The sequence below is a fragment of the Limulus polyphemus genome, unplaced genomic scaffold (assembly GCF_000517525.1).
Source record: "Limulus polyphemus unplaced genomic scaffold, Limulus_polyphemus-2.1.2 Scaffold5241, whole genome shotgun sequence".
Lineage (NCBI taxonomy): Eukaryota > Metazoa > Arthropoda > Merostomata > Xiphosura > Limulidae > Limulus > Limulus polyphemus.
In genome coordinates, this window is record NW_013670851.1 from 35265 (window position 1) to 47947 (window position 12683).

Genomic DNA, 12683 nt, shown 5'->3' on the forward strand with positions numbered 1-12683 from the left:
AACAGGTAACTGTTAATCTTGGTGGTAGCTGTTATAGCTGGTAGCATAACACAGACCAGGGAACATCTTATACTTGTTAAACAGGTAACTGTTAATCTTGGTGGTAGCTGTTATAGATGGTAGCATAACACAGACCAGGGAACATCTTATACTTGTTAAACAGGTAACTGTTAATCTTGGTGGTAGCTGTTATAGATGGTAGCATAACACAGACCAGAGAATATCTGATACTTTCTAAACAAGTAACAGTGAGTTCTTTTGGCAGTAGAGTGCATTTTTTGAGATTAATAGATGAAGCCCTTTATTTGAGTACATTTTTTGGTTTTATTTGAATACCTGAAACTGTGACACCCTCGGTAGCCCACTAAGTCCTCTGTATTTAACTTCATCAGTTCTCAGACTGAATGATAAAAAATGGTTCGTAAATTTCCTTTTTTTTTGTAACTGTAAAATGTAATAAGAGGGAATCCTCAATAGTCACGGCACTTGAAATTCTTTTAGGCAGGATTAGAGTAAATTAATCTACGAGACCTTTTTGCCCTAAAATATTAGCTATATTTTTGTGTGCCAACAATACTAACTGTGGGGCATACATATACCCGATTCAATTTTATTACTCATCAGGATTTCTACGAGCCTACCCTCAAATTGAAATTCTTTTAGGCAGGATTAGAGTAAATATTAATCTATGAGACCTTGGGCGTGGTGAAATACATCATTCAAAAGGTTTGACCTCCTGAGTCCAAAACTGTAATTATATCTCAATTTGGTAAAGAGATGATGGAGCTATGAGCTAAAAGTTTGTACTCGATAAACAAAACTCAGAGTCGTTCTATGAGCCATTATGCCACTACTAATAAAAATCTGTCATGCTCCATCAAGAAGTCAAAAACTGAAGAATGATTCCTGTAAATTACTTATTAGCTTGAGAATATAAAGTACAATTCTCCATCATTTGCATTTAGTTCACTCAGTTAATGTTCTAATGAATAAAAATTTTGCTTTTGATTGAGGATTTTTGTTAATAATAAAATTATTTCAAATATGATATACAGCCCTTTTGATCTTCCCAAAGTTGCAATTTCTGGAGCTTTTGGTTCTTAACTCTTTATTGCTTTGTGTACTGCAGATAGAGTAGCATCAACTTTTCATGATTTAGTTCTTAGACAGTATTTATTTTATCATTTATTTATAAATAATATAAAATAAGCTGCAAGTATATTTTCTTTTCAGATTGGAGTAGAAAATATTGTAGTTTTCATCAATAAAGCTGATGCAGCAGACAAAGAAGTAATTGATCTAGTAGAGATGGAGCTTCGGGAATTGATGACAGAGATAGGGTTCAGTGGGGATACGATTCCTATTGTAGTGGGGTCAGCATTGTGTGCTTTAGAGGTAGGTGTGTTTCTAGTTGATACATCTGTGGTAAGATCTGTATTATGTTATGACTTCTGTAGATAATACAGTTGACTTATGGTGAACTGTATGATGTTTGTTTTTGATGTAACTGTACTGTAATTGATACAGATGAATATAGTGAGATCTATGTTATGTTCATTAGTTATGACTTCTCTAGATTACCAGCTGACTTACTGGTGATCTGTGATGTCTGATGTACATGTAACTGTCTTCTAGTTGAAACAAGTGAATTTGGTGAGATCTTATGTAATTTAGTTATAACTTCTGTAGAAGATCCAGCTGAGTTATGGTGAGGTCCATGATATCTGCTTTAGTTGTAACAGTCCTTTAGTTGATTCATAAATGTTATATTTGTTATGACTTCTGTAAATAACACAGCTGACTTTTGGTGAGATCCATGATGTTTACTCTAGATTTAAGTTTTTTATTTGATACAGATTAAATGTGTGGAATCTGTCATGCTCATTAGTTATAATATATCTAGATAATACAGCCAACTATTTCAACAGCAAATGGGAGGAACAGTATTGTTTTTTGTCAGTATTGAAAGAAAGTGTGTTTGTTTATTCTGCAATCCTAATATAGCAAGAAATAATGTCGAAAAGCATTTTCAAACTAATCAAAGAAACTCGCACTGATTTTATAATTGATTCTGCTGTTAAGAACAAAAAGTGAGGGGTTTAAAATCTAAACTTGTGTCTGAAAATTGATTTTTACCAAGTAAAAAAATGATTCAATTGCATCACTTGAGGTTGCTTCTGTACTTACAAAATAGAAAGAAAAAAAAACGTTTGAAGATGGAGAGTTCATGACAGAGGTATTGCTATCTGTTGCATTCTCTCTTTCTGAAGGTTTCAACAATAAGCCAGCAATCTTGTCATTGATAAAAGATTTAAAACTGTCTAGTAACACTGTAACAAGATGAATAAAGTCCAGTTCATGAATGGTGTCCGAAAATGTAAGTGGCTTTCATTACAGTCTGATGAGTCTCTGCTAATTATGTTAGTTAAATTGGTATTCAGCGATAACTCAGCAAAAGAAGGGTTATTAGAAAAATTCCTTTGAAGGATAGAACAAAAAGCAGAGATATTTACCAAGCATTCATACACTGTACTTCAGGAAACAACGTTTCCCTCCTAAAACTTGTGTCTGCAACTAAAGATAGAACCTGAAATGGTAAGCTGCAGAAATGGTTTTATTGAGGTCTGCATTATCCATTTGGAAATTCTATGTTCAAAATAGATTGATTTTTGACACATGATGGAGGAGGTAATTAAAGTATTGAATTCCATCTGTGTTTCAGCCCTGCAACATTGGATTTTAGTTCTTTTGGAATAACTTGATGCTGAATATAAAGATCTTATACTACACACTGATGTTAAATGGTCGAGTGAAGGAAAAGTTCTTGCAAGATTCCAAGAGCTCATGCCATAGATTAAGGAGTTTCTGGAGTCCAGAAATGCAATACAATCAACTGAATGACCAATTTTGGTTGATGGACTTGACATAGATTTAATTCTGAAACTAAAATTTTTAAACATGGAACTTCAGAGTAAAGATAACCATATTGCTGAAATGATTATTTCACCCAGTTCCTTCAAATGTAAGCTGAACTTGTATATATCTCACATGATGAATAAATCTATGTTACACTTTGAACCACATTGAAAAGCTTCAACAAGAATTCAGTCAAAGATTTCAAGAGTTTAATACAATTAACCTGTAGTTAAATTTCTTGTAAACTCATTCAGTACAGTTTACATCTCTGAAATTGGAGAACTTGAGCTTGAAATCATAAACATTCAAAGTGACATTAATTTCTAAACTCGTGCAATAGATGATAACTTTTAGATCCTTGTTGATATGTATCTTCTTCTAAAAAGTGCTAATTTGCAGACAAATTCTTGCTGGAGATCAACCTACCTCTGTGAATATGAAGTGTACTAAGTTGAAATAAAGATCCAGACTAATGGATTTACATCTTGATGATATAGTCCAGATTACAACGTGCTGGCAGAAGAAATGCAGTGTCAAAGTATCACACTAAGAAGAAAGACAGTGTTTTGTAGTACCTTTCATTGAACAAATTTTATAATTAATGAATAAGTAATACAGCTTTTTTTTTGTTCAGTTATACTCCTTTGTTTTGGTTTTGTACATGCCTATACTTGTTATAGTTTCTGCTAATTATTCATAATTTCTCACAGTAGCCCACCACTCAAAAAGAGTTGGAAACCACAGCATACGGGGAAAGCAGAGTTCCGTCTCAAGATGGATTTATGTCAACTGAAAAAAAATTAGATTGGTAAAATAAAAATTTGATAAACTATTGGACGAATGGATACTACAAATGTATGCTTACTTTAGAACATTCGTACGAACATTTACCGATATGCAACTCTGAAATATTGTAGACCAGCATGTATATATTAATAATATGGTTGATCAGATGTTCGATTTAGGTTTATATTCACTTTATTTTGTCTGTAATAGGCCTAAACTTGTGAGTAACTTAGCCTATAACAACGTAACTTAGTTGTAAGTCATAAAACTCAACAGTCTAAAGATGTCATCATGAGCATGGTAAGGTTAGATACTAAGGAGGCTTACCTGACTGCATGCTTAGTAAGCCTGTAAGGTCTTAATGCCAATAATACAGTTCTCTGAGCAGCAGGCTCCAGATAATAGTTCTGGTTGCATTTCAGAATGTAAAAGCTGTTCAGCTTCAAGGGGGCTTGGGCCTTTTGAGACACCAACCAGGGTATTGCCCCTGGACCACAGTGCCTGCAGCTCTGACCTCCCCTATCTTCTCCCTGAGTGTTTTCAGTCAATTTGACTTCTCTCTGATGCCATCTCTGTGCATAGAGAAGATTAATGTGATGAGATTTGTGTTACGTTCAATAATTACGACTTTTGTAGATAATACAGTTGACTTTTGGAGAAGTCCGTGTTGTAATTGCCCTGGATTTGATACATCTTATTCCAGTGTACTGTGAACGAATACTTCACTTACTGGAAATTTCAGTCTTTGTAATGTTTAGTTATGATTTTTGTAGGACAAGAATCCAGATATTGGCCGAGATGCTGTCTTAAAACTTTTAGATATTATTGATGAAAGTATCCCTAACCCAATCCGAGACTTGGATAAGCCTTTTATGCTGCCTTTGGAAAATGTCTACTCTATTCCAGGTATTATTAAAATAATTATTTATTCAATAGGTTACTAAAACCAACTTTTTGTTTCACTGGAAGTGTGCCTTAGATGTTGATTTGGTTTTGCACCATGTTGGACGAAAACTGAAGTTTTGTAATCTCCTAAGTCATTCCTTGTTTTCAAAACATTTACTATAGAATAGTAAACAAATGTGGAAACAAATAAGATTCAAGTAATTACTGTGAATAAAAACTAACATTTTGTGTACCTGATTTTACTTCTACAATATAGTAGGCTTTGTTTTGTTTCTGCCTCTGAAGGATAAACAGTAAGTTTATGGACTTCAATCATTGAAATCTGGAGTGCGATTCCCTACAGAGCACAGATAGCCCATTGTTTGGCTTCGTACTAAAATAAAAATGAATAAACAAGTTTGACTTCTATGATATAGTAAGCTTAACTTCACTTCTACCATATTATAGGTTTGGTTTCATTTTGATGAGTAACTTAGCAAATCAAATGCTTTATGAAATTTTGACTTAAAATACAACTTCAGAAGTGAGAAAGTTAATATGACATATTAAGTACTAGGATGAGTTATTAACATTTTAAATATAATACTGTTGCTAAAAACTTGTGGTTAAGACCTCTACTATTGAGACGTATTAATTATATGGTATAGCAAAAGGTAATTTATATACAAAGATATTAAAAATTGTTTGATTTTCTAGGTCGTGGAACGGTTGTGACTGGCCGTTTAGAACGAGGAATTATCAAAAAAGGAATGGAATGTGAAATTATTGGCTACAACAATTACTTCAAATCGACAATAACAGGTACTGGTAGCTCTGTGTCTGGTAATGTGATTGGTATATCTATTTATGGAATAACTTGAACACCCATTTCGTTCACTAGGTGTTAGAGGTTTGTGGTAGGTGAACAGATATGTCATGGAAGTAACTTGTGGTACATGTGACTGGTGTCACTTTTTCAGAAGAGGTACTTCTTATGTTTACTGTTGTCTTGGATACATAACGGATTTTGCCACTGATCTTTGTGTTCATTACAGCTTAATTGTTAATGTAAATGTGCTTTGTTTTTGTGTTAGCTGTTGCCTTTAAGATATTTTTCTGTTTATCATTGCTGTATAAATCAAATTCTCTTTCTCTGAAGAAAGGTTAAAAATACAATTGAAAAATATACTACACACTGTTTTCCCTTGACTTTATATAAGCTCATGAAGAAACAATGAAGTTGTTTAGCTTATGACAAAACTGTGGTTATTGGTTTCATTTACTTTAGTTAACCCTTTTTATACAGGTCACAGGTAAAAGGCCATGTCGTCTCGTTTGTTGACTCACATTCAAAATTTTATTGAACTACTATTTCATGAATTTATGTCAATAAGTTTGGTATCAAACTGTAGATTATAATTCAAATTTTAGAACTCTACATTACTCAGTTTTTTAGTTTAAAAGTATATATATATATATTAAAAACACAGATGAACATTGATTTTTGTGTGTCGCGCGTGTTATATTGAATGCAGCACTGGTTCAAATTAGATGTTTGTGAAGTCAAAATACAAAGTCTATAGTTTCATATGAATTAGAAACTCAAATTACTGATATTGACAAGCTAAAATAGAAAATAAGAAGTTATTATCTTTTCTGTTTGCTAAGATGTTGCTCACGTAATAAATTAAACACAATGGCACCTTACCCACCTCTTTCCATTTTTGAAAATGCTCCCTTATATACATGTACTTCTATATATGACATGAATAACCAATCAGAAGCTCAGAATGTCCCCCTAGTGGTTTTCTCAGCCTTTCTAACATTCCTTCCACCATTTGTTTCTTTTGAACTAAGATTTCAATGAGGTAGATTGTGTTTTTAGTCTGCTCGAAATTTCATTTTTTAGACCCAAATAAAGATTAGTTACTAAGGTTGATAAATTATAGTAGAATTAAATGGTATTGATGTAGTAATTATGATTTTTTAGTTAATCAAATGTATATATAAAAGGAAAAAAAATATTTTTTCATATCCTCCACATGCAAATTTTTTATAGGCTTAGCAACCTACGTCAAGCAGCAACTGAGTACAAAGGTCATAACTAGAAGAGATAATTGTTTGCTTTACATCTTTATTTACTGTTCTATGTTTTAGGAAAAATAACTAAGAACTTAGTTCAAAATAGCAATAATCTATATACATATATTGTGTATAATAATTGAAATGTGACTGTATTTTACAAAATACTAGTCGACTAAAACACAGCCAAGAAAAGTTACTTTGTGCAGACTGAAGATCACCTTTATGTTATTTGATACGGTAACATGAGTGCACGTAAGCCGTGTCACTGTAACTTCTGTATTGTTAGCCAGGTGAAAGGTCAATGTAAAAAAATAAATAAATATATATATATAAATGTATAATCTTATGAGATTTAAGCTATTTCATCTAAACATTTATGTTTTCATGTTATAATTTGTGTTCATTCTAGAATAAAAGATGCATAATTTGTTTATTTCTTAATTTTTTATGGTGGATGCGAGATCGGTCAAATTTACCAAATTCGTACGGAGATTAATTACTGAAAATAACAGATAAAATGTAAAAGTTTTTTCTTAAGAAACATTTGATAACTATCTGGACTTTATAAATATTTTGCATGTGAAATTTTCTGATGCATAAAAGTATTTTTAATGTTGAGATGAAAATTACTTTGCATAATAAATAGGCAAGACGTGAAAAGAAAAAAAAAGGCATGAGAGAAACATTGCTTTATATACCTTAAGACTTAATAAAAAGAATTAGATATTTTGTGTATGAAAGCATTGTTATGTTTACTGATAATCTGCCAAATTTCGTTAACACTCACTTACTAATTTAAAAGCTATAGTATGAAAACTATAACAAGCACAAAATGGTTAAGAGGTCATCACATTGACCAAGCCTGGGTTGAAAGATGTAATAAATAATACTTTTTTTAATTTAATTTCCTTTCTTTTTTCAGATCCAAGAAGTGTGTGTTACCAGTTTCAATTCTTTTTGGTTGTGTAACATTAAAAGTGTGTGCTACACATTTAATTTTTTTATTTCTGTGTCACATAAAGATTGTGTTACTAGTTTTAATTCTTTTGGTTGTATGACAAAGTATCTATGTTTATGTTATTGGTTTTGTTCCTTCTAGCTAAGTAAATGTTCATCACTGAAGATTAAAGGAAGGCCAGTATATGGTATAGAATTTCACTAAGACTATACTCATTAATTTGAAGAAAAACTACATTAGTTGGTTGAACCACACTAAAGTAATACATATTACTTAGGAATAGAATTAATAAAATTCTTTCGTTCATTAGGTGGGATTAAACTTCACTAACGTATTTGCATACTTTGGAGGAATAGTAGGTGTAAGCCTGCTTCCATTAGTGAAATCACTAAAACAGTAAATTTCTTGCAAGTAATTAACAAAAATATCTTTGTACAGGAATTGAAATGTTTCATCAAATCTTAGAAGAATCACGAGCTGGAGATCAGTTAGGAGCTTTAATTCGAGGGATCAAACGTGATGAAGTTCGACGAGGAATGGTACTATGCAAACCAGGATCTGTGAAGGCACATGACCATTTTGAAGCCCAGGTCAGCTTATTCCCTACTTAAGCTGACAAAGAATCATTAATTTAGGTTTTCCTTTACTTATGTAAATTTAAATTAATAGAAAAATAAAGAAAGCTACCTTTTTTATGTTATAGTTGGATACTAATAAATTTTCTCTTAATATTCAAACATGTTATTGACTTGTGTACTTGACTGAATTGTCCTTCAAAGTTCACTAATCTAATCCATTTTGTAGGTTTATATTATAAACAAATGTGAAGGTGTAGTTTAATAATTTCAATAATATATTTTGTAGGTCTATGTTCTAAGCAAAGAAGAAGGAGGTCGACCTAGACCGTTTATGAGCTATTTTCAACCTCAGATGTTTTCAAAAACATGGGATTGTGCTGCACAATTATATATTAAAGGAAAAGAAATGGTGATGCCTGGAGAAGATGCTACGTAAGTGTTACGTATAATTTTGTTAAAGTTGATATTTAGTTAAGGAAATGGTTAGTAGAGAGTAAAAATTCTCGAGTCTTTTCACTAAAAAAAAATACTTAAAAAATGAAGAATTGTTGAGTAAGATAAAATTACTTTGAGAGTGATAATTATAGTTAGAAACTTGTACTTATAGAAGGTCAGTATGTTATATTGAAATGATTTTGGAGCCTCAACAGTTTATGTACCACTTGCAATCGTACTTTGACTACTGTGCATTTTGTCAGCAGTCCTACAACACCGTTTCCATTGCAAAAAGCTTTGTTATAAGGCTGTCATAATCCATGTGGGGTACAAAGATGACAGTTTCTCAGCATCCATTTCAACAGTCTGGTCACACAGAAATCCATACATGCTATGTCTGGTAATTTGACTGGTATGACTTTTATGGAATAACTTGAATACCCATTTCATTCACCAGCTGCTTGAGGTTTATGGTGTAGAACAGATATGTCATGCATGTGACTGGTGTCACTTTTCCAGAAAAGATACTTCTTGATTACGTTTATTGTTGCCTTGGGCACGTGGACAGATTTTTCCATTGGTTTTTGTGTTCATGGATTCTCACCAGTTACAAGATGCTGCATTTTGCTTATCATGGGTAATTCACAATTTGTAGCAGGTTTTTTTTGTGGATAGTCCAACTTGATGTATATTCTTTTGTTTCCACTGCTATTAAGTACAAGGGACACTCCCATCTTGAATATGCTAACTGCATGATCTGAACACATCTTTATGATCTGGGTGTAGGAATATTTACATCGGAAAGGGCTATTACATACCCTTCCCTAAAACATTTGATTCTCAGTGACATCACACAACCTATGAAACACCGAACAATGTCAAAACGTAGTTCTGAAACATTCTGTTCCATCACAACTGTATATTAGCTGGGACTCTCATGCAACTTGTTGATTAGCATATTTTAATATATTGTACTTAACTCTCATTATAATATTAGTGCCGATCAAGGTAAAATTGTGGTAATAATGATTATACAAGACAGGTAACATTTTAGATATATATATATATATAGTGGTGGTCAATATCTGTTAACAATGGTAGTACTAAGCAAGTTAAAATTGGTATCTATTAAGTGATAGTACTAAGTAAGTTAAAATTGGTATCTATTAGGTGATAGTACTAAGTAAGTTAAAATTGGTATCTATTAGGTGATAGTACTAAGTAAGTTAAAATTGGTATCTATTAAGTGATAGTACTAAGTAAGTTAAAATTGGTATCTATTAAGTGATAGTACTAAATAAGTTAAAATTGGTATCTATTAAGTGATAGTTCTAAGCAAGTTAATAAAATTGTGGCTACAGTGGTAATGCAAAGATTAAATTATCAAAGATTGTTGTGAAATAGGTAAATTATTTTTTAATAAGATTAAACTATAATGTTTAAGCAGTTTCCTATGCAACTTAATGAATTCATCAACCAGTAACCTTATTTTACTTTTTGATCTACTTTAAATTTCATAATGAGTAAAACTTGGTTTTTTTTATGCTTGTATTTGTCAGACTTGAACTAAAGCTGTTAAAGCCCATGGTAATGGAACAAGGTCAAAGGTTCACCTTACGAGATGGTCAGGTCACTTTGGGGACTGGTGTTGTAACCAAAGTTCTGACAGACTTAAACCCACAGGAACGTGTAGATTTGGAGAAAGGTCATAAGAAGAAAAAGGACAAAGACAGTGAATAAGAGAGTACTAGTGTGTGTGTGCAAAAAGTAACATAATCCAGGAATTAATGATTTCACCAGTTCTTTACATTTCTCAAAGATGGCCGACTTTAGATTTAAAATCTGCTAAACAATTTTTTGTTATTTACTGAATAACGTTTAATAATTTGAGAAACAAGATTTTGATTACTTTTTATCAATACTGTGGCACAAACATAGGCTAAGATAAACAGGCTGAAAATCTAATAAGAATCAAATATATTTATTCAAACACTTTTATTTATCTCATCTGATAAAGCATAACTTTTTTGGTTACGTGATCAGTAAAATTAACAGTGATGAAGAGAAATTGACGATGTTTTCCATATAAGATACAATACTTCAAAGACGGCATCATCTGACAAGCCTTTGTAAGAAGTAACTATTGCTACCATTATACGAAATATACACTAGCTAGCATTTATTCTACTGAACTGAAACATTGCACAAACAATAACAGTTTTATTAGTCAGTGCACACTTACCCTTATACGGAAAGTGGAATCAGGTTTCTGATATCAATAAATAGGGATTAAATGAAAACACAATGGATAAGACATACTGGAGGTCAGAGGTTAAAAGTATTGTACACAGAAACTTAATCTTCCTTTTTAAACCTGCCCTATTGGTGAACAGTGGAATTGATTTTATGAACCCCATTTAGTTATAGTATATCCAAGGTAGTATCTTATATTATAATCAAAGTAGAATATGTTACTCGTTAACTGAATAAAATTAAACAAGATCTCAAATGCATAAACGTTTCAATATATAAGGTATCGAGACAAAGTTCCAGAAAAGAGAAGATAGACAATTCCACATCCGTTCATTACGTGCTTCTCTGATCACGTTTAAACAACTACGAGTACTTATAGTATATTCAGGATGTATTGCTTAACTTGTGAATTTGAAATGTTCTTTTAAGTCAACAGTATAAAAGTGAAAAGGGGGGAAGGGAACACATTCAGAAATGATAAAGACCAGTATCTCTGAAATAGTTTTTTTTTACTTTATACCCAACTTTGACTGCAGTTAACTTGTATTTACTCACAAAAACTGAAACATGAAACTTTTTAATAGGCTGTGATCTTGAGAGTTGGAACTTGAACTTATATTCTAGAGACTCAAGTAGACGTTTAGGAGTGATAAAATCAGAAATAATACTAATTACTGAAAGAGAGTGGGTAAAAAGAAACATTTAAGGTTTAACAAGATAAACAAAACATACACATCCTGTGGACAGAAAGATTAGGCCTACAGCTTGGTGGTTTGAAATCAGAAGTGCAGTAAAACTAGAAAAGATAACCATTATGAAATTGGATATATGATAAAATACTTGGAAAAATTATTTTTCAGATATCTCGGTAGCATAGCTACCGTAGTATTGGTAGAATGATAGTTCATCCTTTGAAGGAGGATAATCTGGAATATTTGCACAAGTTTCACTAGTATCGTTTATTTGGCACTTTCCTAGCACAATAAATATATCCTTATGTAAACAAAAATAACTTGTAGCATATCATTTTAACAAAATTTTATCTAAAGGATCTTTTAAATTAATTAACAATTCTACAGAATAAGAAGAAAAATGCGAAGTTTGGTAAATGGTTGTAAATTTTGTGTCAACTACTTTTATTTTTAATTCTAGTTTTCCTTTAAACCCTAGTTCTAAGTAGTGAATAATCTTGAATTTATTGTAAATGTAATGGATAGATTTGATATTTAGTTATAATATCCTTTTATGTGTACTAGCCAGTCATTACCCTGATCCACGAGTGTGTACAAGTCAATCATTACCCTAATCAATGAGTGTGTACTAGCCCGTCCATTACCTTGATCCATGAGTGTGTACTAGCCAATCATCACCCTGATCCATGAGTGTGTACTAGCCAATCATTACCTTGATCCATGAGTGTGTACTAGCCAATCATCACCCTGATCCATGAGTGTGTACTAGCCAATAATTACCCTGATCCATGAGTGTGTACTAGCCAATCATTACCTTGATCCATGAGTGTGTACTAGCCAATCATCACCCTGATCCATCAGTGTGCACTAGTCAGTCATTACCCTGATCCACGAGTGTGTACAAGCCAGTCATTTCCCTGATCCACGAGTGTGTACAAGCCAGTCATTTCCACGAGTGTGCACTAGTCAATCATTACCACGATCTACGAGTGTGCACTAGTCAGTCATTACCACGATCCACGAGTGTGCACTAGTCAGTCATTACCCTGATCCACGAGTGTGCACTAGTCAGTCATTACCCTGATCCATCAGTGT

General features: G+C 32.4%; 1 protein-coding gene across 1 annotated transcript; it reads left to right on the forward strand.

Moving 5' to 3' along the window:
- The first annotated feature begins 22 nt into the window (after positions 1-22).
- LOC106472314 (elongation factor Tu, mitochondrial-like) lies at positions 23-10404 on the forward strand. The gene is made up of 7 exons (XM_022400922.1): positions 23-84; positions 1234-1395; positions 4476-4608; positions 5305-5409; positions 8069-8220; positions 8495-8640; positions 10203-10404. Exons 2-7 carry the CDS (start codon positions 1309-1311, stop codon positions 10381-10383), a joined length of 804 nt encoding a protein of 267 aa, XP_022256630.1. The 5' UTR covers positions 23-84; positions 1234-1308; the 3' UTR covers positions 10384-10404.
- The last annotated feature ends 2279 nt before the right edge of the window (positions 10405-12683 follow it).